The 27,697-nt window shown below is 36.2% G+C and overlaps 1 protein-coding gene across 1 annotated transcript; it reads left to right on the top strand.

Moving 5' to 3' along the window:
- Positions 1 to 2,628: 2,628 nt before the first annotated feature.
- Cpa3 (carboxypeptidase A3) lies at positions 2,629 to 27,014 on the top strand. Its single transcript, XM_075950531.1, has 11 exons — positions 2,629 to 2,696; positions 2,873 to 2,948; positions 5,729 to 5,853; positions 12,044 to 12,146; positions 12,252 to 12,353; positions 13,905 to 14,006; positions 15,862 to 15,972; positions 17,015 to 17,105; positions 18,209 to 18,411; positions 21,210 to 21,294; positions 25,763 to 27,014. Exons 1-11 carry the CDS (start codon positions 2,629 to 2,631, stop codon positions 25,948 to 25,950), a joined length of 1,254 nt encoding a protein of 417 aa, XP_075806646.1. The 3' UTR covers positions 25,951 to 27,014.
- Positions 27,015 to 27,697: the final 683 nt, after the last annotated feature.

The raw sequence follows: 27,697 nt of genomic DNA, 5'->3' as shown, positions 1-27,697 counted from the left end.
TGCTAACTCAGGAGAAACTTTCTCTTCCATTTTCCATGACATTCCTCTGATGGTGATAATGTCAGAGAACAAACAATGAAGCAATATCTTAGCATGTGCTTAGAGATGAGCATGGCCATGAAATCCCGGGAGCCTGAAGCTCCAAAGGACAAAACCTTATTGTTATGTGAAGTGTTAAACATTTAATTTGAGGAGACTCATTTATCCTGTGAAATACCACAGTCTGACACCGCCCATCTCGAGATAACATGAGTTCTCACAGCTATTCTTCCTGCTCTCCACGTAGGACAAGCCATTTTATAAACTTTGAATTGGCTACAGGAGGCTACATTGAACTCTGCCCACCAAGGAATAACAAATTCTGAGTTCCTGAGTATTCTTGATATCTGCTGTCCTTTTGCTTCGAGGTAAATGGATTGGCAGGGTGGGGTGGGGGCGGTGACACTGAATGGGTGATGGGCCAAAATATTACCCAGAGACACGGAGTTGTCACCAGGCAAAGTGCACTTAGTCTATTATCAGAAACATGGAGTTGTCAACAGGCAAAGTGCACTTAGTCTATTATCAGAGCACTGTCATGAGATCACCACTGTCCTCAAATCATCTGGATCCCTAGGAAAATCAAGCCTCTTCCCAACTGTTCACCAGGAAAACTCGGACACTCACAACAGCCTAGGTGAGTCAGGTCCCCCCTTCTACCTTGTGGTTCCCAGAGATCCAGCTCAGGTCATCACGCTTGGTGGCAAAGTTTTAAGACCAATAATAATAATAATAATAATAATAAACTTCAAAAAATACCTTAGACTGCCAGAATTAAAGAAGATTTCTTTCTTTTTTATAATGTGTAAAATTATTTTCAGTGATCAATTAGAGGTTTTTAAACCTGAGATAAAGTGCCTAGAAAAAAAACTGTTCCATTTCTTGAAGTAGAAGACATCAACATAAATTCAGAGGCTTCACCCCTAAAGCTTACTACTGTCTCTACTTGATTCTACCACATAATACGTGTTGATACCAATCAGTTCCTCCCTGACAGTGCCAGCTGCAAATCTCTATTTGTAGCACGTGAAGGTGAGTTCTCACTGCATAGTCCTTTACCAGATGCCAATTCCCTTACATACACTATCATTCATCAGCATCTTTTTAGCATCCTTATTTTACTGACAAGGAGCAAAGGCAAAATCCTGCTCTCTTTGCTACAGCAGAGGTTTAGGAGCCATTTTATAGGAGCCATTCTGAGTTTGTATCGGTTTAAATCTAAAAACAACTTTTCCTTTTTAGTTTTCTTCAGGGAAAAGCAACAGAGTAAGCCTTTGCTCTGAGAGTTTCTAACCTTGACAACCTTGACCAATGAAGACATTTAAAAAAAAAAGCATTTAGAAGAATTTCCTTGTTCTTATCTTTAGAGTTTAGACAAGATTCTTGGGTGAACACATGAAACTCTTGTATGGAGTATTAACTCTTTCTCAGATAATAAGGACATCTTTCAATATTATTTTGATAATTATAATATGTAATTAAGCTTAACATGGTATCATGCACTTGTAATCCCAGCACTGATAAGGTTGAGGCTGGAAGCTTCTGAGTTCACGGCTAACCTAGGCTACATAGCAATAACTTGTCTCTGCTACCTGAAAGAAGGGAAGGGGGAGAGAGAGAGGAGAGGAAGGAGGAAGTGAAGAAGGGAGATAGGGAGGGAGGGAGCAAGGGAGGGAGGGGAGAGAGGAAGGGAGCGGAGAGGAGAGAGGAGGGGAGAGGAGAGGAGAAGAGAAGAGAGGAGAAGAGAAGAGAACAAACTGTAACTCTATAAAGTTTTATTACTTAAGACTATGCATCAAACTTCTCTGGCAGTCCCCCAAATTCATTTGAGATTATAATTGTAAGTTTTAAGATGAAGATAGAAGCCAGTTCAATAGTTCAATGTAAAGGCATTTTCCACCAAGCCCCATGTCCTGAGTTCCAATCCCCAGGGACCCACATGATGGAAGGATAGAATCTGTTCTTTATGTAAGTTGTCCTCTGGTCCCCCACACATGATGGTATTCACAAACTCCACTCCACACATACACATAAAAATTAACTATATTAATATTTTTTTGCATTTAAACATATGAATTGATTTTTTTCTGCTGTTCAGTTCAAGCTTACTAAGAAGCTAATATTTTAGAACAAACAAAACTAAGTTCCTGTTCCAGCTCTATGATAGCTCCATCCTATCACTCTGGGCAATTTACCTGCTAAAGTAATTTTCTTTCCATTCTTTCCCTAAGAAGTATATATTTCCTATAATCAAGAAAGTAGAAAAAAGCAGGTGTCCATTTGTCCTAGCACTTGGGAAGCAGCGGTTTCGAGGCCAAACTTATCTATCAAGCAGTTCCAGGACACTCAGAGCTGTTACACAGAGAAATCCTGTCTTGAAAAACCAAAAACCAAAACAAAAAAAAAAAAAAAAAAAAAAACCCGTTGAGAGAAGCCTGGATATTCACATGCCTGCCCACCCTCCAACTGTAAAACTGTAAAAACATGAGATGGAAGAACAGTTCGTCCCTTAGAGGAAATCAGCTGCTCCTTGAGATAAAAGCTGAGGTATAAAACCAGCAGAAGGGTCAGGTTAAACAAAGAACAACCATGAAGTTCTCTTTGCTTATGGTTGTGATCTCTACCACACTTGTGATTGCTCGTGTTCGCTTTGACAGGTAAACTTGCCTTCCTTTGATCCAGTCTCTGGCTGAGAAGAAAATGAAGGAATATGTCTTTACAATCCACTCAGTTTTTGTTTAGTTTGTCTTTTTTACTAGTTTTTGGTTTTTTAGTTTGTTTATTTATTTCTTTATTTTTGCTTCTTTGATTTTTGTCTTTTCCTTACTTGAAGGGAGAAGGTATTCCGAGTGAAGCCTCAGGATGGAAAGCAAGCAAGCGTCTTGAAGGACTTGACCCAAACCATTGAGGTAAAACATTCAGAAGAGTGTTACATCTTTCTTTTCTATTCTGTAAGAGATATTCTTTTTATTTTCTCTTCAATGACCACAGGGACACCAAAGACTGACAAACAAGTAGAGATGACAGGCACCATTTGGATCATACACTACTTTATTTTCTTTCAATAGTTCACTGCTTTTCCTTCCAGATTCACAAGCAATCACTTCTTAATAAATATATAAATCAAGGGACATTGTTGGCACCTTTCCCTCTTGTCTGTATTCTGCATCAGCCCACCCCAGTATCTGCTCCGATGTCTCCTGGAGACTTCTGTTCAAGTACAAACTGATGACTGTAAAGTTCTTTGCCAAGAGTGGGTCCTCTTTCGAAAGAAATTCTTAACTGTAAAGCAGTTCCTTAAACTCCAACAGAAAAGGGAACACTCTCTATCACTGGTTCAGCCACTTCTTTTACACAAGACTCTTTGTCCCAGTCATCTTCCTTCTGTTTTATATTTACCAGTAGATTTGCAATGTAACACCTTTAAAACACTAGACCAGAAGTAAAAAGATAGTAAGTTAAATGGCCAAAATTACAATCAGATTTAAACCCAGAACCAAGCCTGGCTTTCATTCTAGTGACACTCATCTCTTCAGTCAAATCAGCTGAATTCTGTCAGTTCTAATTCCTGAGCATTCCTCACACCCACACGGTCACCTCCTCTGTGCTGTCAATGGCAAGTCCTTCCTGCCTCTTATGCAATTCTGGTGTCCCTTTTCTAGCACACCAGCATCCAGTGTTTCAGTTCCACCTTCCACAATCTTAAAACTTGACATCTGTGCTTCCTAATTTTAAAATGTTTTTGAGGACAGCCTGTCGTTCAGAGCCAGATGCAAGGGTTCAAATCCAAGCTAACCTGGCTTTGTGGCTTTAGGCGAGTTTCAGATGCTCATGGGGCATCGACCTCTTCTTCTGTAATACAGCTTATAAACTTGCATGCAGCAGCAGCAGCAGCAACAACAATGGATATCACAGGCTTCTGGTTTTGTTTGGGAAAAAACCTATTAAAGCATTTTCTGTGGGTTTTGGTTTAGCCAGTGTCCTCCAAGATTTGACACCTGGCTAGCCTCTTTATTATCAAGCACAAGACCCTGCTCTCTGTTTCCTGACCCTAGAGTTTGTTTCATGGACATCACAATTTCACCATCTTGTATGTGTTTTCTCATGAGAAATGTTATTCTCTAATATATTTTTTTTATCTGGCTAGGTCTTCTTGTTTCTACAAGACTCAAATCTGCCTTGCTCTTTTTTGTTAGGACACCCTCCCCTTTCTCTGCTGTTACCTAACATGGTGGAAATATGCATATTTGGCTTGTCTGCCACACAAAACCTCTTCTTATAACTTCCCTGTAAGACACTTCTGTGGCATCCACCTCTGCATCTACTGCTTAATAAATGTCCATAACAGTTCTTTGATCTTAAAATTCCTCCCCCATATTTTCTTGCTTTAACACAGATTTGTTCCTGTGTAATGGTGATGTGTCCAACTTAGATGATGTTTCAAAGTAAACAGATATGTTGATTGGTTCATAAAAATCTCATGCTGTCCCATAATGGACTGCACAAGAGCTAACGTGCAATGTAACTAAGAGACATCAAAGGTGACTTGGACATGCCTCAATCTTGTAGTGATGATAGAGACTGGATATTGTTCTCATATCTCCCAGGTGGGGTATAATTGTGGAGATGGGCATCTTCTTCACATCTCGGAGGTGGAGTGTGGTGGTAGAGACTGAGCATCTCCTTCACATCCCCCTGACTGGGAATTTGTAATTCACTTGGCTTCAAAAGTGACAGCTATTTTAAAGAACCATGAAATTGTTTTTTCTCTATTTTAACCAAAATGCTTTCCTTGTCTGCTTATTCATCAAATTGCTGAGATTCTCAGCTGTGGGAACATAGTAAAGAGGAAACCATCTCTTATGAAATCTCAGGATGTCTAAGAATGCATATTCACCTCACTATATCCACAGTACTCACCAAGGAATCCTAATGGCCATATTTTTTTCCTTAAGGAACACTGAAAAAACAATCAGTTCCATTGACTTGATCAAGGATGTACTACTAAAATAATAAAATTAAAAGAGGCTAATAAAGTATATCTTCTTGACAAATTCAAACCTTCCAGAAATTCCAGAATTCACAGAGAAATACATGGGAGGAGTCAGAAAATTATAAAAGCTGGATTACAGCCCATTGTGGTTAAATCAGTTATGAAATAATTTTGTTCACATCCAGAATGATAGAAGTAAAGGGAGATTAACTAAAGTGGTTGTCTCTTCTATTTTCTCTGATAAACGCATTGTCCTAAAATTCTAGTTAGTATAATTTTCTTTCTTCCTCCTTGATATTCAATAGTTTTTAAATACATTTGTCTAAAAATTTTTTATTACCTTATTCATTACACAGAACTCTACCACCATTTTATCGTGACTAATATGTGGTCAGTGTGTGTGTAATATCTGTGTTTACTGTAGTGCATGTTCTCCTGTGTGTGGGTAGCATGTATGATACCCATCTAAAAACAGAGGCCGGAAGAAATCTTCAAATGTTTTTTATCACTTTGTCTTTTTTCTTTGAGAAAATATTTCTTTCTAAACCCAGGAACCAACAAGCCCTGGAAATGCTCATATTTTTATTCCCCACCATTCTGAAGTTACAGGTGTGCATGGCCACATTCAACTTTTTAAATATGTACATGTTTATCAAACAAACAAACCAAGAGCTAACAATGGGCTTGTCTCCACAGCTTGATTTCTGGTATCCAGATGCTACTCATGATGTCGCTGCTAATATGACAGTGGATTTCCGAGTTAGTGAGAAGGATTCTCAAACTATCCAGTCTATCTTGGAACAACATAAAATGAACTATGAGTAAGTGCTGGAGAAATATCCATTTATGTTTCATTATCTGAGTTTGGGTAACTTTGAAATTTTGGGGATGTTTTACAAATCTTTCAGGTTTTGAGGGTAGATTTTATACATGAGTACACTGTATTTCCGTCATTTCTTACCCTCTCTCTCCATCCTCCAACTCTTCCAGGGTCATTCCATCCACAGCCTCTGGAATTCATGATGTCATCTTCTATAATTATTGATACACACATCCTTGCTGAGATCACTTAGCATTGTTCATAGGTACATGTATTTAGGGATGACCACATAGGACTATATAACCTATCAAGGGCCTCTTCCCTGAAGAAAAGTGATCATCTCTCATTCAGCAGTTATAGACTTCTTGTAGCTCTTTAACTAGCAAAGTTTGTCCCATCCATGTTGGTGTGTTGACTGCTATGGTCATTATGCAAACCTTGTGTAGACAATTATATTGTTGGGATTTCATGGGTGCAGAAAACTGGTTGTGTCTCGAAGTCACCATCCTTCAGCAGAAATTCTGATCCTATAGTTCTTACAGTTCTTACACCTTCTCTTCCAAGTCCTCAAAACCTAGTTGAAAAGATTGTATCCTAGATGTCCAAACTAGGGCTGGTCACCCCACAGTTTACCAGTTGAGATCTTTGCAAGATTCCATCTCTTGCAAAATGAAGCTTCTTTGGTGAGCTAAGTCTAAATCTAAGGATTTAGAATGTAGTTAGAAGCTATAGTGATTTAGAAGAAGTAGCAGTAATAAATCTTCCTCTGGGGCAGTGGTTCCCAACCTGCACATTGTGACTCCTTGGACAAACATTTGTCTCCAAAATTATTTACATTATAATGCATATCAGTAGCAAAATTACAGTTATGAAGTAGCAATAAAAATAATTTTATGTTTGGGGTTACCACAACATGAAGAATTGCATTAAAGGATCACAGCATTAGAAAGGTTGAGAACCACTGCTCTAGGTAGGTTCTATGACCTCTCTAGCCATAGGAATTGACTAGGTCTACAGTATCAGTAATGAATTGCTTTCTACTGAATTGGCTTTAAGCCCAATAGAAAGCTATTGTTTATCCTCAATATAAAAGTGCCAGTGGCCTGGTATGGTAGCATATGCTTTCAACCCCAGCACTCTGAAGGAGAAGCAGGAGAATCTCTGTGAGTTCAAGGACAACCTGCTATACATAGAAAGACCCTGTCTCAAAAAACCAAATAGTAACAACCATAAAAAGTGCAGGAAAGAAAAATGGAAGACAGGAAGGAAGATAAAAGTGTTACTAGGTGATATCTTGCCAGATGATCATTGCTATGGTTCATAGATTTTTTTCAAACATGTATGACTGCTGATTGTTTCTCTCCATTAGAAGCTTACATACATCTTCTGATATTATACAAAAAACCAAATAGTAACAACCATAAAAAGTGGAAAAATGGAAGACAGGAAGGAAGATAAAAGTGTTACTAGGTGATATCTTGCCAGATGATCATTGCTATGGTTCATAGATTTTTTTCAAACATGTATGACTGCTGATTGTTTCTCTCCATTAGAAGCTTACATACATCTTCTGATATTATACAATCTAATCCTCAGGGAGAAAGTTTCCAGGTAGTTCCAGAAAGTCATGTGTCTGAAGTGTGTAGTGTCTTCAGCAATAGGTCTTACCTTAGAATAGCCTATATTGTCTTGGAAGGGTATAACTTGTAATCCCTGACCAACAACATGAAGAGATGTTTCCTTTGTCTGGAACTTAGGGTTTTGTTAATAAGCTAATAAAACAATATGCTTTTCTACAGCTTTTTCAAGTATTTTAGTGTTTTAGTTTTCTCTGCTTTCTCCCTTTAACCTCTTCAGGTTAAGCTCTTCTCCCTGTTTATCCTCCTCTCCCTTTCTACTTTCCAGGCTTCTGCATTTATTCCAGATCTACTCACATCTAAAGAATTGGGTCACAAGTAGGAGAGAAAATTTGGTATTTGTCTTTCTAGATATGGGTTACCTCATTCAGTAAAATATTTTACAGTTATATCCATACAATGAAACTCTTTTAAAATTGGGACTGCCAAACACTAAAGTACTATGTATAGAAGATAAAATTCACAGTTTCTTTCAGACTATTGGAGTACATTTGTGGAGGTGATAGGGTTATTGGCAGTTTAGTCTCCATCTTACATTTGCTCTGATCTGAATAAATGGCAGCAGCCTACAGAAGCAGAGGGCACAGATGTGAACAAGCAGGGCAGCCTAAGAAGGGCATATCATCATAACTGATGACAGGTCAGGATTTATGGACTAATTGCAATACTCTGCACTGTCTTATTTTTTAAATTGAACTGATATATAAAAAATATTCGTTCTCACACTCACATGCACAGAGAGAGAGAAAGAGAGAGAGAGAAGAGAGAGAGAGAGAGAGAGAGAGAGAGAGAGAGAGAGAGAGAGAGAGAGAGAGAAATCAATAAATTAACTTCATTCTTTGGGAGAGAAAAATTGACCTCAACGAAAGCAAAGCAATAAAACAAGACTTAAACTGCAAAAGAGAGAACCTCAAATAACAAAAGTTACAGGAGTAAGTTATTTTGCCTCATGGAACAGTAAAAGGAAATTATAATTGATTGAACAACAACCATGAGCCGTATACCACTCCAGTCTCTCTATATAGATTTACTACATAACCAAACTCTGACTTTTGATTTCTGCTTCAGTGGCTACATCCTTCAGTTTACATAATTGATAAAGACCTGATATCAGTTCTTAGTATTACTTAATTTTCACAAAGAAACTAGCCCAAACTAAAACACAACAGTGCTCAGGCAAATTCTAGATAATCTGGTTTGAACAGCAGGGTCAAAAATGAAGAGTTCTATTTTCCTTATTACTCTTCTAACGCAGACAAAATATACAATGTTTGACATGACCATAGATGGTGATGTGAACCACTGGAAGACTGAGGCAAGGGGCTGACATCATGCATCTAATCAGATACTGTCCTTCCCCTCTTGGGTCCTGCAGGACTCTTATCTGAAGTGGCCTTGTAATGAGAGCCTCACAAGTGTCACTTCATCTGACACCCAGAGGGTTTCTTGTTTCCTGTATCAAGAAGCAAAATGCTAAACTATTTACTAAAATTAGATTTATCTACTTACTACAGTGTTTCTATAAAGTGTCTCAATTTAGTTTCAGACATGTGGAAGCCAGGTAATTAAATATCTTCCTCATAAATATAAATATGAAAAGCTATCAGTAAAAACAAAAAAACATTTAAAATTCTGTACCCAAGTACATAATTTTATTTACATATGAATTATGTGTATTACTTGATGTCAGTCCATAACAAAGGAGAGTTCTAAGAAAAAGGCTTGGCTGACTAAAGCTGCAGAAATTGGCTGGAAACAGTAATTCGCTTAGCCTAGACACTCTATATGAAACAGAGCACACAGACCATTATTCAATCTAAGGCATCTACGCATGGTATTATTTAATTTTCAGAAAATTAAGCTACTAAAGCTGATTTGATTTTAAAGTAGCATGTTAGTTCTTTTTTTATTTATACTTTTACAAAGTCATAAAAGATCAAATACAGAGTAAAAATAATAAGTATGTACTTGTACTAAGAAGCCCAAGCAGACTGGCAAATGGGAAAAATACACGTACTGAATTGGGAGCCAGGGGGGCAGATACCACATTTCAATCACAGCTAAAATCATATGTGTCTTTTTAATAATTTTTTACATTGAGATAATCACTAGCACTCTTTTCTTTGATCAAAAATTAAAATTAGAAAATAAAGTTATTCATAAAAATTAATTCAGAAGCAAGCTGTTAATTCAATAAAACTTAGATGGTACAATAGAATAAAATTATAATAAGAACTCCACAAGATTATATGGAATTGCAAGGTACAAGTATATAAACTCACACAGTGACATTCAACACTTTAGGTCAATGCTTGATTACCTAATAATATTCATCCAGATACAAATTTATGTTTCAAATGTAAATCTGTCATGTTAAATATTTGTCTCAATCAGATATAGCTAATGACTTACTTAGAGTGCTATTCCATTCACTTTTCTTCCTACTCTGAGCATACAGCTGTTATTTCTTAGACATGTGAGCTTGGCTGCAAGAGATAAAGATCATGGTTTATAAAAATAAAATAAAAATGAATAGGGGAGTGGTAGGAAAAACATTCTGAAGCAAAACTGCCTGTGCCCAGGCTCATCCAAGTCGGTTATTTGTCACTATTTAAAATGTGATATTAAAGGAGATATTTCACAGGATTTTTATGAGGAGTGACTGATTCTACAGGGTTGGTTCCTTTCATTAGCTCAGGAAGAGGAAAGGTCATTCATGTGCTTGTGTACATAAGCTCTCACACACAAACACATTCAGTGCAATGGAGAACTGAAGGCCCTTAGATGTTCTTCCTCTCTCTAGAGAACAAGTCTATACCATAAAGTTTATTTTTCACTGTATGATATTCTCAGACATTAGGAAATCCATGTCAGCAAATCCAGAGCTCAATGCACATGGTAACCCAATTAGGAAACTATCAAAATCCAACTTTATAAAATCTAAAAGTATATTTGTAAAATAGCTCTGCTATAACATAGTCATCAAGGGAGTACATACCAGTTGTATAAAACAAGCTAACAACAAGCCCCCCCCCCCGGACAGTAAATCCACAAATAAAAAAATACATTAAAATATTTATGCACATAATGAAAATAACACTGTTGAAACAAAGTTGAAGTATTTTGGATTCTAATTCCCAACTCCAAATACACAGATACTTTAACTACGGGGTTAACAACATGGTTGAGTGAGTAAAGGAGTTTACTGATGTATCTGTCTGCCTAAGTTTGGTCTCAGACATCCACATGAGAAGAGAGAACTGACTCCTACAAGTCCTCCTTGGCCTCTACACACACAAAACACACACGCATGCATGCACACATATATGCATGCACACACTCAATAAATAAACAAATGAATATGTAAAAAGTTACAGATTTTAAGCATATAGTATTTCTGAGCAATAGCTTCCTTATTTGTTATATGGTAATAATATTAACAGGATCAAACAATGTATATAAAACAGAATCTGGACCATGTTAAACACATTTAGAACAGAGAACAAGAGAAAATTTAAGAGTTTGTAGTTTGATGTGTTTAGAAGTTTGAGAGAAAAGTCAACACTGAAATTTCAATACAGACAGACCTTATGTGGCCAGAAATACTCCAATCTATAAGATCTTGGAAATAGTGAGATGAGTTGATGCAAGAAGAGATGAAAATTGAAGTGGAAGCATAAGCTTTTTGACCCCAACAGTTTCACCCTCTCAATGACTTTTTCTGACTCTTTTTTACCCCCTCAAAAATCACCCTAGCCACTCATATTCTAGCTCTATCATTAGATAACGTATTTGAAAACATTGTGCCTTAGGTTTTGTCATCAGTCAAATGAGGGTAAGAATTCCTTGTAAAGATGAAGTGACTTAATAAGCATAAAAGTTTAGAAAAATACTTGGTTTGTGCTAAGTGCGGAATTCCCAGTTTTATTGCCATCATTGTTGTTATTCGACTTTCTCCCTAGATTTCAAAAGCTAAGCAATAAAATCTGTTTAGTAGATTTGTGCATGAGAATACTCACTGCTGCCTGTGTGATATAGATGTGCCTGTGTGTACTTTGGAAGCTAGGTCCATTATAGAGATACGGTCTGAGTCAGATGTGTGGTTTCAAACACGCCACTAGTTCATTGTAAGTGAAAAAAGCAGTAGAAATAATTACTTTTATTTAACTAAATATAGAGCAAATATTACTATTTAAGCATATAAGCAATATCAACCATATTAGTGAATTATTTTACATACAAATTCTTTGAAATGTCATGCATAATGTACATTTACTATAATCTTTACTTCTGGGCAAGGTTGTTATAAGTTCTGGATAGCAACATGAATCCAGAACTATAATAATGGTATACATAGCCCAGATAGATGGGGGAACAGACGCCACACAATACTTGTTTAAAGGAGATGACTAGGGCAGAGCAATCAGGAAATGGGATTTGTTTTAGATAGAGGAGAGGAAGAGGCACTTTTCTGCAAATGAAAGATAAATGTTCTCTTTCCTGTGATAAAATATTCATGTGATAAATGTGTTTTATCATCCTGCTGTCAAACAGAATTCTGATACACAATCTACAAGAAGAGATTGAGAAACAGTTTGATGTGACTGATGAAGTCTCAGGCAGGCACAGCTATGCAAAATACAATGACTGGGGAAAGGTATGGTGTAAAATGCCTAGTATAGTCTTTTTTAAATGACTGTGTTCTTTTGCCCAAGGCACTTTTCCTTTATTTTAATTCTTTGAATTTGATTTTCTTCTTAAGATTGTTTCTTGGACTGAAAAAATTGTAGAGAAATATCCTGAAATGGTCTCAAGAATCAAAATTGGATCAACTTTTGAAGATAATCCGTTATATGTTCTCAAGGTAAAAATAATTCAAGAACCATCGATCAGCTTGTTGTCTTAAAACATGAACACAAAAGTCACTTAGTGGTAGCTGAGATAAATTTAAATTTGGAAATCATTTCATTGTTTGTAAGTTTAAACTCTGGATATCAATTCAAGAACATATATTACACTCTCTGATGCAATCAAAAACAGGAATATGCAGTTACTAGAGATTTCATAATGAGCAAACCAAGAAATATTTCACAGGATAACTCTGTTATAATGGTTTGCAGTGTCCCTGTCTACACACCTCTTTCCAATCTATTGAGATGGAATGAAACTAGTGAATGAATATCATGATGAAAAAGTTAAATATCACGCATGTGTAAGACCAGAGCTTATCAGAGCTCAGGATTCATGAAGGAACCACCACTCAACTACTACCCGACTCTGTAGACACAAAGATTCTGCTCCCTGGAAGCTCATTAATAACTAGGAAGGCATCCATATCATATATCTCCATTAATCATTGTCTCCATCCACCCAAACTAAATCTGAACTCGGTTTAAAACAGAAACCTTTCAAATACCAGATGCAGATCCTGTACCTTATTTAACATACAGTACCAGGCCACTTAACATACAGTACCAGGCCACACCCCAGGCTGAATGCTTCCAGTTTATGAACTGAACTATCTTTAAAATTCTTAGCACAGAACATTAACAATGGAGTAAGGGAAACAATATATAGTGTGGTTGCTTTTTTATTTTTGTGGGTACATAGATATTTTTTGATACAATTTTGAGTTTGCTGCATACCCCAGGCTGACCTGAAACTCAGGAGTGCTGGGATTACAGGTATGCATGTGACATCCTGTCCAAGAAGAGGTTGTAGGTTTTAAATTTTTTGTTACTTGTGTGTGTGTGTTCGTGTGTACATGTGTGTCGTTGTATGCATGTCATGGAACATGTAGATGACAGAGGCCAACTTTCAGAGTCAGTTATTCCCTTTCATCATATGAATCCTAAAGACTGAATTCAGGTCATGAGGCTTAGCATCAAGTGCCTTTATCCACTGAGCCTTCTCACTGACACTATATTTCATTTTCTGAAGATATGTTTTATCCTTAATAGGATGTATTTGCTTGGACAGCTGCATATGAATATGTACATGTGAATGTTGGCATCCAAGGGAGTAAAAGGAGGAATCAGTTGCCCTGGAGCTGGAGTTCCAGGCAGTTGCAAGTCACTAGATATGGGCTCTGAGAACAGAACTCAGACCCACTGCGGTGCAGTACTTTAACTATCTTTCTATCCCCTGACTGTGTTGTTTTTGTTTTGTTTGCTTTTTAGAAAACCTTAAAAGCCACTTGAAACCTTGGAAAAATTTTTGGAAAAAAAATTGTCCTGTAATAGATAAGAATCATGTATATATAGAATAGCTGCCATCATCTTCCCTGAGGACAGTAAGCATAAGCATGGTTCATATTCAACAACAGACAAGGGAAATAATTGTTTGAGAATATGAATTACTGAATGATAAGAAACTAAAAAGTGAACCAATGCAAAATAATCCCTTATTTTAACAGATTGGGAAAAAAGATGGAGAAGCAAAGGCTATCTTCATGGACTGTGGCATTCATGCACGAGAATGGGTCTCCCCAGCTTTCTGTCAGTGGTTTGTCTATCAGGTAAGTGAACCAATCACAATCAGCTACTCTCTAACTGGTCTCCAGACTTTACTGACTGACAACATTCCTTTCCAAAAGTGTGATGTTCCACCTAATTAGAGAAATATCCATTTTCCTCTGGCAGCACATACAGGCCTGAGTTTTATTCATCATTTTATAAATCCTTAAACTCTACTTGAAAGTTTATGATAATGAAAACACCTTCTTTTAGCTGTAATACTGACATTTATCCTGCAGTTATATCTGATACCTCTTTTATGCTATAAACTGAAAATTTTTCTTTGATAAACTCAGAACATAAATTTTTAGTTTGCTTAACTTATTTCATTGGTCATATACAAACTTGGGATTTTCCTACTTAACTTCTTTTCAACTGAGAAACAGCTTGTATTATACTAATAGATCTAGTTTGTATGTTTCTGAATATCTACTGACAATGTATTTGACACATCCTATTTAAACTTTCTTCACCAACTGTTTCACATAGCACTTTGGAACACCCACAGCATTGATTGTTGGACCCACAGATACATTCACTAGGAAAGATGCTGCATAGTATTGACTTATAATTTTGATTATTTTGACAATTCCAACTAAAGGCCAAAACCCCCTCTTAAGCAACAAACAAGGACAAAGCGCTATGACTGCAAGGAATTTCCTACATGCTGTCAATCTCAGCCCTGGGACAGCTGTGCAGAAGAACTAGATTGCCGCTGTTCTGGGCTGCATGGTGAGATCTTCACACACATTTTCTCTCTCCCTTTGTCTCTGTCTCTGTCTCTGAAACACATACACACATATGCATGCACATGTCCTGAGAGGAATTTTCCAAGAATGGGGAGGGGTTTTGTTTGTTTATGTTTCTGAGAATTTTGATAGCTACAGAAAGCTCATATAATTGTTGGAATTTATGCCAGAAAATAGAAACACTGACAGGCTGAATTTGTGACATTTAAATTTCTGTTTTATCAATATTGTTAGAAATTGAACCCAATGTTTTGTGATTGCTAGGAAGCATATACTATTGCCAGAGACTTTTATTAATTTTTTGAGACCAGGAGGATGACTGAGTCAGTAAAGTGCTAGCTACACATGCATGAAGACCAGAATTCCACCCGCAGTGTCTATGTAAAACATAATGGGCAACGTGCATGTTTACAGTCCTAACCCTGGGGGAGGGGATTCGGATAAGGCAGAGACAAATGATCCTTGGGTTCTTCTGGCATTCACTCTTGCTAAATGTTCAAGCTCTGAGTTCAGTGAGAACAGAGAAAAATTAAGGTAGACATCTGAATCTGCTGTCAATCTCTGGGCTTCACTCCCAGGTGTACACAACACACCTGTACACGCATGCACATGTGAATTTCTCTGGCTTGGAAGTATGAATCAACAGCACACCACATGCTTGGTATGTGCAAGAACTTGGGTTGAATCTACAGCACAGAAAATGATTTTTCTTCAGTCATATTTATAAATATTTATGAATCTTCTCCAATGTTCCTTTCTCTCTAGGTTCACAGATTTGAGCTGTATTTATTTAAGGGACACAAGACCTTATCAAGTACCTGGCATTATCCCCTTCCACTTGACTGTATTTTTTCTGTGGTTATACAGGCTACATCTGGCAGTTTCTATTATGGATAATTAAATTAACCTTTGAAGAATGTTCATTTCAGTACATGTCCCTACATTTATTAAGTGCTTTTTCCCTATAATTTATAGGGGTCATTTATCCTTATGTACTTTTTAAAACTGTTTAAAATCTTGTAACCTTGGAAAACAACTCTAAGAGTGGTAGCTATGGCTAATAGGATCTAGCTTTCTCAATAGCAACCTCACTTTCTATCCCCTCTAGGCCACTAAGAGTTATGGAAAAAACAGAATCATGACCAAACTCTTGGACCGGATGACTTTTTACGTTCTGCCTGTATTCAATGTAGATGGGTATATTTGGTCATGGACTCAGGTACTGCTCTATATACATTTGTTGCATTTAAGAAATTTATTAGTCACTGATTTTAATGCACATGTATTGTTGTTTATTATGTTTAAGGTTTGGATGACTATTTGATTCCAATTCAGAAAAGTAACTTTTTAGATTTTTAAGAATTATTTTTTCTGTAATCTTTGAGAATTTCATACAATACACGTTTATCTTCTTTATTCCCTACTCTCATCTCTTTCCAGAATCACTTTCACATCCATACTCACCCAACTTCATGTTTTCTGTCTGTCTTAAAAAACGAAGCAAAACAAACAAACAAAAAACATGGAGTCCAGTTTGTATCTGCCGACTACTCTGGAGTATGGGCCTTACCCTGGAGTGCTTGATATACCCAGTAGCATTAAAGAAAACTGACTCTCTTTTCCCAGCAGCAATCAAATGTCAATAGCTCCTCAGTTAGGGTGAGACTTCCTACCCACCTCCCCATTTGATGCTGAACTTTTGTCTGATGTATCCAGTGCAGATCCAGTGCATGCTGTCATGTCATCATGAGTTCACGTGTGTCTGCCCAGTTGTGTCTAGAAAACAGTTTTCTTGTTGTCAACCACCTCTTCTGGCTCTTCACATTCTTTCCAATCTCTCTTCCCCCTAGGAAAGGGAAAGGTATGATACAGGTATCCCACTTAGGAAAGTACTGTTTAGGGCTGATCATTCCCAAATTTCTTATGTTCTGTCCATTGATCAACTGTAATGTTCTGCTTGCAAGGGTATTACTAAAATAATATGAATGTTTTGCTTCTTTCCAAGTCAGGTAATGGTCTTTTTCTAATACAGAAAACTAATCAACCATTTTCCATAAACTTATGGAAAATTTTCATCAATGCTAAAAACATTAAGATTAAAAATTGTGTCTAAAAATTAGATATTGTAAGAAAGCATTTCTTTGTAATAAAGGAGACCAGGTTATCTATAGAGATTTCAAATAAACTTGTAGACACACACTGAGAGAATCTGAGATGGTAACACTGCACATGTGTCCACACTCTGATGTCCCTTCTGGCAGGACCGAATGTGGAGAAAAAACCGTTCCAAGAACAAGAATTCTACCTGCATTGGCACTGACCTCAACAGGAACTTTGATGTTTCATGGAACTGTGAGTTGCAGATTTATTGTCAAGAAAATGATTTTGCATTTAGACCATGAGTTTAAATAAACTACCTATTTATTTCAGCAATAATAGAGATCCCCTGAGTTAATGTTGATTTCCTTACCTCTTAAATAGAAGATAATCATCAGTACCATGGAAAGATTTTGAAGGTTTTCTGTGGGAGGAAACAGGAAAAAATGTTGCATATCTATTGAGCCACCTCTTACTGAACATTAAAAAAAAACCACACACACAAACAGATATTTTGGTGATTTGGGTGATTTGGGGCCTTACCACTTTTTAACTTTATAGAAGTTGAGAAATACCAGTGGTTAAAACCAACATACAAGTAATGATGCTTCAGTTGTTCAATGAAGAACAATTAGGGATGAGAGCAGTTAAAAAGTGTATTAGGAATATAGTGACCAGTTAGACCTGTTACTTCAGAAGATGCATTCATTTCTACACACACAATTTTATCTTTGCCGACTTTAAAGAGACCATACCTCTGCCCCAATTTGTGCATTTTTACCTACTTTGGTTTGTAAAAAGTGACCATACCTTTTTTAAAAAAAATAAACTTTATTATAAAACACTTGAAAATAAAAAATTCAATACACTAATTTCTATATGTATGTTTTCTGTTCAAAGACTTTTTAATGTATGCCAATGTATTAGCATGGAACTTGAGCCAATGGTGCTAACATGGAGCTTTTCATACCTTTTAACTCTATTCTACTGTAATGAATATTGAAATGGCAGCAGTTATCCTTAATCAATAGACAGACTTCTCCTGAAAGAAACTGAAGAAACCTGGGCTCACAACAGGAGATTTACACCAGTTCTCAATAGTCAGAGCTGGGGTTGAATGGAAACTGGTGTAGATCTAGGCTCTAAGCCTTGGGATGCTTGTGTTTTTACTATAACCTGAAAAAGGATGACAAATAAGGCTAAGAATATTTCCACAGTCTATGGGACATATGTCCACAAAACCTCTAATGACCATGTAACCGGAGATATCTCATGTCTTAAACTTTGGGTGAACCAAAAGAGGCAGGGGTGGTGTTAGTGGACAGTGCCTTGTGATCTCATCCACATTTCTTCTGTAGCTTCTTCAAACACTGCAAACCCATGCCTGCATGTATACAGGGGCCCTGCAGCAGAGTCTGAAAAAGAGACAAAAGCTGTCACTAACTTCATTCGAAGACATAAGAACTCAATCAAGGCTTATATCACCTTTCATTCCTACTCCCAAGTGCTACTATTTCCGTATGGCTACACATCCAAACTGCCACCCAACTATGATGATCTGGTATGTAATACTTACATATACATATACGTACACATATGCATGTGTACATTTACACCATCATTAACTTTGAATCTATTTTTTAACAGCTTTGAGATATGCTGAAATGGTTTCACTTTGTTTGGTTGGTTGTTTTGAAATGAAGTCTTAGTATGTAATTCAGACTGGCCTTGAATTCAATATGTGACCCAGCCTCAACTTACACTCACCATCTAACCTGCCTCAGCTTCCCAAATCCTAGAAATTCACTTTTGCCACCACACCAGGACTTCACATTTTAAATACCAAAAAATTAAGGCTAGTGAAGTTTACTCTGTAGTTAAATCTTTAAATATTTTGTTTGATAGTTATAAACACAATAAAATATTATATGTGATTATAAGAAAATTTTTATAAGGAAAAGGAATCTAGACCAACCAGAATAGAATTCTAATATTGAATGATCTAGATATATAATTCTAATATATGCAGTAAAATAGAATTCTAATACAATAGTATTTAATACTTTCTTTGGGTTATACTATAAAACCATTCAAGGTAAAAGCCTAATTGAGCAGCAGAGACAGCTAGTTCTAACCTCCGGACACCAGACAGAAAGAGATCCAAGATAATTTTCCCTATTAATAATCTGAAAAAATAAATTCTTCTGCTATATAGAAAACACAAGAATATTATAGTGCTCTGTCAGTAAGAATATGATATCATTTCAAATCAGTGATCCACTTAACATTATTTTTCTTTCTCTGCATCTTATTTGATCATATTAGCTTTAGGAAGAACACCATAATCACATAGTTAACCTGCACACATAGGTAACTCTCTTGAATTACTGTAGAAGAAAATATGGGCAGCATACAAGGTCTGGTGTCCCAAATTACATAGTAGCTGGAGACATAGTTAATGCTGTGGCTCAGACATTTCAAAACAACTTAGGAGAAATTTGGGTCATAATTTTTATCTCAACATCACTCAATTGTATTCTTTTTTAATTAAAAATTTTATTACATTTTATTTATTCATTTTTGTCAGTGAGTCTATATAGAACATAAAGGAGCACTGCTTCTGGAGAAAGTCAAAGAAAATCTTGAAGGACTGCACAACATGAATGAGCACGGTTTTGATTCACAACAGTAAAACTGCATGTAAAACAAAATGAATTCCAGTTAGTCAAAACTATTAGATTCTCTTGTGATCATTTATAACCATAGTACAGACATTGCTTAATATGTTTATTTACATCTTTCTAAATTTTAGCATGCATTTTGTTAAACAATGAATTGTGTTCTTTACAGTGGCATTTAATATTAGCTAAATCTGAGATTCAAGCAACCATTAATTCCATCTATACATGGAAAAAATACATTAGTGTTCTGTAACTGCACTGTAGCGTATGATCCAATCTAGCTAAGAAACTGAACCCATAAGTTATTGAATTTGTGCAGATACAGCAAGGCAGCTGCATATATGACAGAAAGGAAGGTAAGGATGAAAATGCACACAGATATATATAGCAAGTCTTTCTGAGTAAATTGAAAGTTTTTACACAGCAGCATATTTATCTATATATTAAGTAAAATAAATTCCTTAATCAAATACATTTATACATAGCAATGGAAAGCATTCTTTTGGAGTTCAAATATATTAAATACTGTGTTGATTAGCATTTATTTCAACGATTACTTTCCTACCACAAACAACTGATTAAATATGAATAAGTGCCATGCCAGGAGAAGCCCTAATATAACAGGACCATTTTAATGATGAGTAAGCTATACTAGAGATGCAGTTCAGTGTCTGGCTGTTATGCAGTATTCTATATTAGATTCCCACACATGCATGACACATACAGGTTTAGTCAATGAAGAGTTAAAAAATGAATCAACTACATTTCTTCTATTACACAAGTAGAGAAAGTTTTGTATCAATTAGAAAACTTATTACAGAGAAAGGGATGGAAGAAAATAATTTTTGAATATATGAATCCAAAAGAGAATCTGAAAGAAAGGACACACCAGGCTAAAAGGATGGTTTCTCTGTATAGAGCACTTGTTTTTGAAGATGATCAGAGTTTGAGTCCCAGCACCCACATGGTAGCTCACAACCATCTGTAATTTCAGCTACAGGTTGGAGGAGAACTGCTTGTTGGTTCCCAGCTGCCTGGCTAGCTTAGACCCAAAATAATCACACAGAAACCATATTAATTCAATTATTGCTTGGTAGTGCTAACTTCTTATTGGCTAACTCTTACATATTAATATAACCCATTTCTATTAATCTGTGTATCACAACGCTTCTGTGGCTTACTGGCTAAAGTTCCCAGCATCTGTCTTCGGTGGCTCCATGGCTAATCTCTAACTCCGCCCTTCTTTCTCCCAGCATACAGCCTAGCTTTCCCTGCCTAGTTCTGTTCTTCCCTGCCATAGGCTAAAAGCAGTTCCTTATTCATTAACCAATAAAAGCAACACAGAGACAGAAGGCCCTCTCACACCAGTTACTCTCTTCTGACCTCCATGGGCACCAGGCACCAGTGTGATGCTCATACCTACATATAGGCAAAACATTCAAACATTTATATACTTACATAAATAAATCTTTAAACTATTTTTTAAAGGGATAAAGAGAAAAAGATAAAATGCAACATTATTCCATATAATTGATTGATTGCACGTTGATAATATTCTTACCTAGTCATTTACATTATTTTGATCTTCCAGTACTAAATAACCTATAAAATTGGTTTTTAACTCCTAAAAAATGTATTCATATAGTATTTTGTAATCCAATCTCACTTTTCTCCCTAGTTAAAGGTCTCAAGAATTGCAACTGATGTTCTCTCAACTAGATATGAAACCCGTTACACCTATGGTCCAATAGCATCAACAATGTGTAAGTTTTACCTCTCATTTACTATAGTTGTTTATCTATGTCTATGTTATTAGTAAATAAAGTTGTCAAATTTGTAGATTATAAATTCCAGCTGTTGCAAGAGGTTCTACATTATATGTGCACCTGAAAGGCAGGATTGCCTGTCTTCTGCGTTAGGACAGTTTGTGGAACAAATCGCAATGAACTTCTACAAACTATTAAATCAATAGAAATGTATAGCTTACTTCATCTACTGTTCTGTTCCACAACATAATCTTTGCCAAAACAAGAATTAATTGGGGCAGAGGCAACATTTAGTTTCATCTACTTAATTGATTCTTCTCTCCTTTGTTCTTGTCTCAATTCTAGTAATGTCTTCCCCTTAATCTATGGTATGTGTGTGTGTTGACTCATAGTCTCTTTTCCCGATGATCCATTCTTCCTGTTACAGGTAAATAAATATGATCTTGGCCATTCTTACAGGTGTAAGAGGGAATCTCAGAGTTGTTTTTGATTTTCATTTCTCTGATGACTAAGGATGTTGGGCATTTCCTTAAATGTCTTTCAGCCATTTTAGATTCTCTGTTGAGAGCTTTCTGTTCAGGTTTGTACCCCATTTTTATTGGATTATTTGTTCTTTTGATGGAAAATTTCTTGAGTTCTTTGTATATTTTGAAGATCATACCTCTGCCTGATGTGGGGTTGGTGAAGATATTTTCCCATTCTGTAGGCTGCCATTTTGTCTTGTTGACCATGTCCTTTGCTTTACAGAAGCTTCTCATTTCAGAATGACCCATTTATTAGTTGTTTGTCTCAATGTTTGTGCTACTGGGGTCATATTTAAAAAGTGTTCTCTGCCATTGTGTTCAAGTATACTTCCCACTTTCTCTTCTATGAGGTTCAGTGTGACTGACTTTATGTTGAGGTCGTTGATACATTCGGACTTGAGTTTTGTGCATGGTAGTAGATATGGATCTATTTTCATTCTTCTACATGTTGATATCCAGTAATGCCAGCACCATTTGTTGAATATGCTTTCTTTTTTCCATTTTATATTTTCTGCTCCTCTGTCAAAAATCAGGTGTTCATAGGTGTGTGGACTGATATTCGGTTACATTGGTACTCCTGTCTGTTCTTATGCCAATACCAGGCTGTTTTCAGCACTGTAGCTCTATAGAAGAGTTTGAAGTTGGGGATTGTGATGCCTCCAGTAGTTCCTTTATGGTACAGGATTGTTTTGACTATCCTGGTTTTGTTGTTGTTGTTGTTTCCATATGAAGTTGATTATTGTTCTTTCAAGGTCTGTGAAGGATTTTGCTGGGATTTTGATGGGGATTGCTTTGAATCTATATGTAGACTGCTTTTGAAGGGCAGTGAATTGAATCTGTAGATTGCTTTTGGTAAGATTGCCATTTTTAATATGTTAATTCTATCTACCCAAGAGCATGGGAGATCTTCCCACTTTCCAGTGTCTTCTTCAATTTCTTTCTTCAAAGATTTAAACTTCTTGTCATATAGGTCTTCCATTTATTTGGTTAGAATTATTCCAAGATATTTTATTTGTGGCTATTATGAAGGGTGATATTTCTCTAATTTCTTTCTCAGTCCATTTATCATCTGTGTAAAGGAGAGCTACTGATTTTTTTGAGTTAATCTTTTATCCTGCTACATTATTGAAGACATTTATGAGTTGTAGAAGTTCCTTGGTAGAATTTCTGAGATCACTTATGACCCAGAAGTACCATTGGATATATATGCAAAGGATGCTCAGTCATACCACAAGGACATGTGCTCAACTATATTCATAGCAGAATTATTTGTCATGGACAGAAGCTGGAAATAATCTAAATGCCCCTCAACCAAAGAATGAATAAGAAAAATGTAGTACATTTAAACAATGAAGTACTACACAGCAGAAAAAAATGACATCTTGAAATTATCAGGCATATAATAGATCAAGAAAACATCATATTGAGTGAGGGAACCCATACCCAGAAATATAAATATTATATGTATTTTATGTAAAGCCACTCATAAGTGGCTTTTAGAAATAAGGCAAAAAAAAAGTCCCCAATTCATAGACAATAAAGAGAACCTTAAGAGAGGCACGCATGGATCTAATGTATATGTGAAGTTGAAAAAGACATGATCTGAATAAATTGGGAGCATGGGATCATGGGAGAGAGTAGAGGAAAAGGGTAAGGAAGGGAGGGATGCAGAGAAAATTATATAGCTGAATAAAAACAATAAAAAGCTGATTTGTAATCTAACTATATAGACTTCTTGAAATAAAAAGGATAAAAATTAAGCAAAATGAAAGAGGAAGTTATGTTAAATATCAGATAGTATCAGAGAAAAATCAGAGATCCATCCACCAACAAGGAAATAATCCGAAGTATATATACATCACCTCTGCACATAACACTTGGTTAGTAACAGTTTGACTTCCCCATCCTCCTTCCCGAATGTCTCCCTAATAAGTCCAAATGCCACCTCCTTTCTCTTCTTTGGTCCTCCCATTTCCTTACTTCACCCAATTTTTGTTAGCAATACAGATTTTCCCCACTACATAGATCGAAATTTTAGATAGTTTTATCAAATTAGGCTATTTATTACCCCATTGCTATTCCTGGCATGTTGTCTCTATTCTAGCTCTCTCTGCCTTTCACTTCATGGTGCCTACCATTTTGCTGTCTAGACTTTTTCACCAAGGCTTTTTATTGCATATCGTATAAAGAATATGAAAGTGCCTATTGCTTCTCAAAAAACAGTCTGAACCTATAACATTTACAAAATTTCCCACTCACTGCTTATTTAACTCCAGCCCAAACCGACCTCACAGGTCCGTAAAATGCGCATAGATTTTTCACTGTTGGTATTCTCCTGCCAGAATGATGTCTTTCTCTACTTCCACCTCTTTCTATATTTCTCTTTCTTTAGTTCCCTAATATGTTCTACATAATGAAAGTGGAATTTGACATGTCTGAGTCCTGCTCACCAAGCACAACATTGCTTCTCTTGCAAATCTTTACCAAGTAGTCCTCCTTTCCTGTGGCGATTACAGCTGTGCTCTGCACTAAGGTTTTTACCCTTATGTCTCTCCTTTAAATTACAAGATCCTGAAACCACACGTCACCTTGGTAGCCCTGTATTGCCTGCCCTCTCTTGGACAAATAAATGTATTGTTCTGGGTTTGTTTTGGTTGACTAGGTAGTGTGTTTCTGTTTTAAGTTTGTTTTGGGCATTGTTTTTTATCTGTTTGAGGTAAGGCCTTACAATGTATCCCACAATGGCCTCACACCATGCTCTTGTTTAAATCTCTGTACTATTGGAATTAGATAGATTCATTACTGTGCTCAGCCCATGTAGAGTCTATTGGGCATATGAGTGACCATAAGTAGCTACTGAATAATTAAACTGTAACCCTTCCCACCCAAATATCCCTTCTGTATTTATAAAATCTTTAAATTCTTCTTTTCCAAACTTAAAATATTGGTATCAATTAAGTGTATCATAAAACATCAGTGATTTCACACACGAAAGTACTATTGCATGACATAAAGGAAAATACATACATGCACTTACAGTATGTTGTATGTGTATGCATCTATAGTTAGCATGCATTTTCATACATATTGTAAATATATACACACATACACATTGAGAGCAACCTCTCTATAGATGTTTATATCTTTAAGCATTTTTCCAAATAATAACAACTTTAGTAAAGTTTCAAAAAATTGATATAAAATTTAAAAATAGAGTATTAAATATATCCTTAAAGTAACAAACTTGAATATTCTTGGTCTTATAACTCTAAATGATTTTCTCTGAGAGCATAAATGACAAAATATCAAAAGTGTGAAAAAGTTATAAAGGCAGATGTATATTAAAATTTCATAATGAAATCATTTTATATATTAACACTAATTTTTAAAGTAATAAAGGACAGAAAAAATTAAAAGTTTTGAATGTGGTACATATTTAAAATATATGATAGATTGTAAGTGCTTTCTGTACTGTTTACACTATTTTGACATTACTGCAATTACCCATACATATAAATACTTCTTTGTTAATTTTACACATGCAATTTTGAGTGTGTGTGTGTGTGTGTGTGTGTGTGTGTGTGTGTGTGTGTGTTGAGTTTGGAGGCCAGAAGCCAACACTGGGTTTCTTTCTCTATTGTTTTATACTTTATTTTTTTGAGACAAGGCCACTCATGGAAACTGAAACTCACCAGTTGGCGAAACTGGATGGTCAACCAATCCTATGGTTGATGGGATGGGGATCCTATCAACACATTGTCATTACAGGCATGAACCAGCATATCTGACTTTCTTATGGGTGCTGAGAATCCAAGTTCAGGACTTAATCTTTAAACTGCAAATACTTTACCAACTGAGCTATCTCTTCTGCATCAACAATCTCCATGTCTTCAAACAATAATCTTGCCTCTAATGAAATATTTACTGATTCTGTTTTGCAGATCCAACATCAGGTTCTTCTTTAGACTGGGCTTACAAAGCAGGCATCAAGCACACATTTGCCTTTGAGCTCCGTGATAAAGGCAAATTTGGTTTTCTTCTTCCAGAATCCCAGATAAAGCCAACATGCAAGGAAACCATGCTTTGCGTAAAATTTATTGCTAAGTATATTCTCAAGCAATCTTCCTAATGAATTGCCTTTGGTTTGGAATGTACAATTAATCCTTTCAGGGAAGCTTTCCCTGAAAAGGCAAACTTCTGCATCACCTGAATCCATCCTCTCCTTGCTCATGAAGTCCTGCATTGATTTCTTCATGTTCTTATTTACTTCCAATAGCACCAAAACAATAGAACTTTGAGTAAATGCATTGAACTATGTTTCTTCTTCTTTTTTTAGCCTTATAATAAACACAGTTTAAATACTCTGAAGCGATATGTAGTGAGCATGGGAAAGAAATGAAAACATTGTTTCTCCAGAATCTGATTGACTTCCTTCATGCCATGTGCTAACAAAATGAAAACTAAACAGATTACATTCTGATGCTTTACAAAGGCATTTTTAATAAACTAAGTTCCCAGGATTTCTTAACTAGTCTTAATAGTCCAATCATCTTGATAGTCTTACAATAGTTTTATTTGTTAGCCATATAAATCTAACAAATATTGATGTCAATGGTTATATAATGACAGGAAACTGTATTCTCAATTTTAAAATACATAATTTGCCTTTCAAATATATATTTTTCTGATAGAAGTGAACATTGTTCATATCTTCAAAATGGCAAAGAAAATGGAAGGAATAAAATAATTCATGGAGAGATGAATTTCAGAGTTTTAAGCAAGCAATCCAGTTTCCTTCAGTACAGTGTTCATTTAACTAAAAATACCTTACTCATCGAAAAATTTCTTCTACAACACCATTTGGCAATTTATAAACACAGCTGAGATAGTTTGCCCTCCCAGTTCATACAAAGAAGGCCAGTCAATACAGCCAATGCAAGTTGGTGACTAAAAGTCATGTAGACCAAGGGAAGGACTACAGGAGAGAGGGAGAGAGAGAGAGAGAGAGAGAGAGAGAGAGAGAGAGAGAGAGAGAGAGAGAGAGAGAGAGAGAGAGAGAGAAGACACCCTTAGATTATATTGATACAAAACCACAAAGCTCAATTAAAGACAAAGTTTTATTCGGGAGCCAAATGTTAGTGACGATGGAAAAAGAACACAAATTCTGTTTGTCCCAAATACAACATTCTAATATGGTAACAAATTCATAAGATTTTTCTAGAAATAAAGCAAAAATGTCACAAATTTTGGTGTTTCTTTAAAAGTGTTTGTAGGACTCAGGTCATCAGTCCAGAGCAGAGCATAAAAATCTCTGTTGTGACCTCTTGAAGCCAATGACAATGGCTCAGGGTTTTGATCCTACTACATGTTCTGGCTTTGTGGAAGCCTATCCAGTTTGGATGTTCACCTTCCTAGACATGGACGGAGTGGGGAGGACCTTGGACTTTCCACAGGGCAGGGAACCCTGACTGCTCTTTGGACTGGAGAGGGAGGGGAAGAGGGGTGGGGAGAGGGGGAGAAGGGTGGGAGGAGGGGGAGGGAAATGGGAGGCTGGGGGGAGGCAGAAACTTTTTTTCTTTTTTTTTTTCCTTTTCTCAATAAAATAAATAAATAAATAAATAAATAAAATCTCTGTTGTGGGCTTCATATAATACTTTAGGATATTCGTAGCCTCTAGGATGGTGGAAGCTCAAATCCTTAAAGGGTTTTATGATCATACAAAGTTAAGTCAAACACAGAGTTGGGCAATATGCAGCTATTTGATGAGTAACAACAAAGAGTAAAAGGTCTCCAGACCTGCAGCTCACCAGGACCCACAATCATAGATCTGGATTAGAAGTGGATCTCTCTATTTCAAATCAAGCAAAAATCCCTAC

This window comes from Microtus pennsylvanicus, chromosome 16 (assembly GCF_037038515.1).
Source record: "Microtus pennsylvanicus isolate mMicPen1 chromosome 16, mMicPen1.hap1, whole genome shotgun sequence".
NCBI classification, from domain to species: Eukaryota; Metazoa; Chordata; class Mammalia; order Rodentia; family Cricetidae; genus Microtus; species Microtus pennsylvanicus.
The sequence above is the reverse complement of the archived record's forward strand: the minus strand, read 5'-3'. Positions and strand labels throughout refer to the sequence as shown.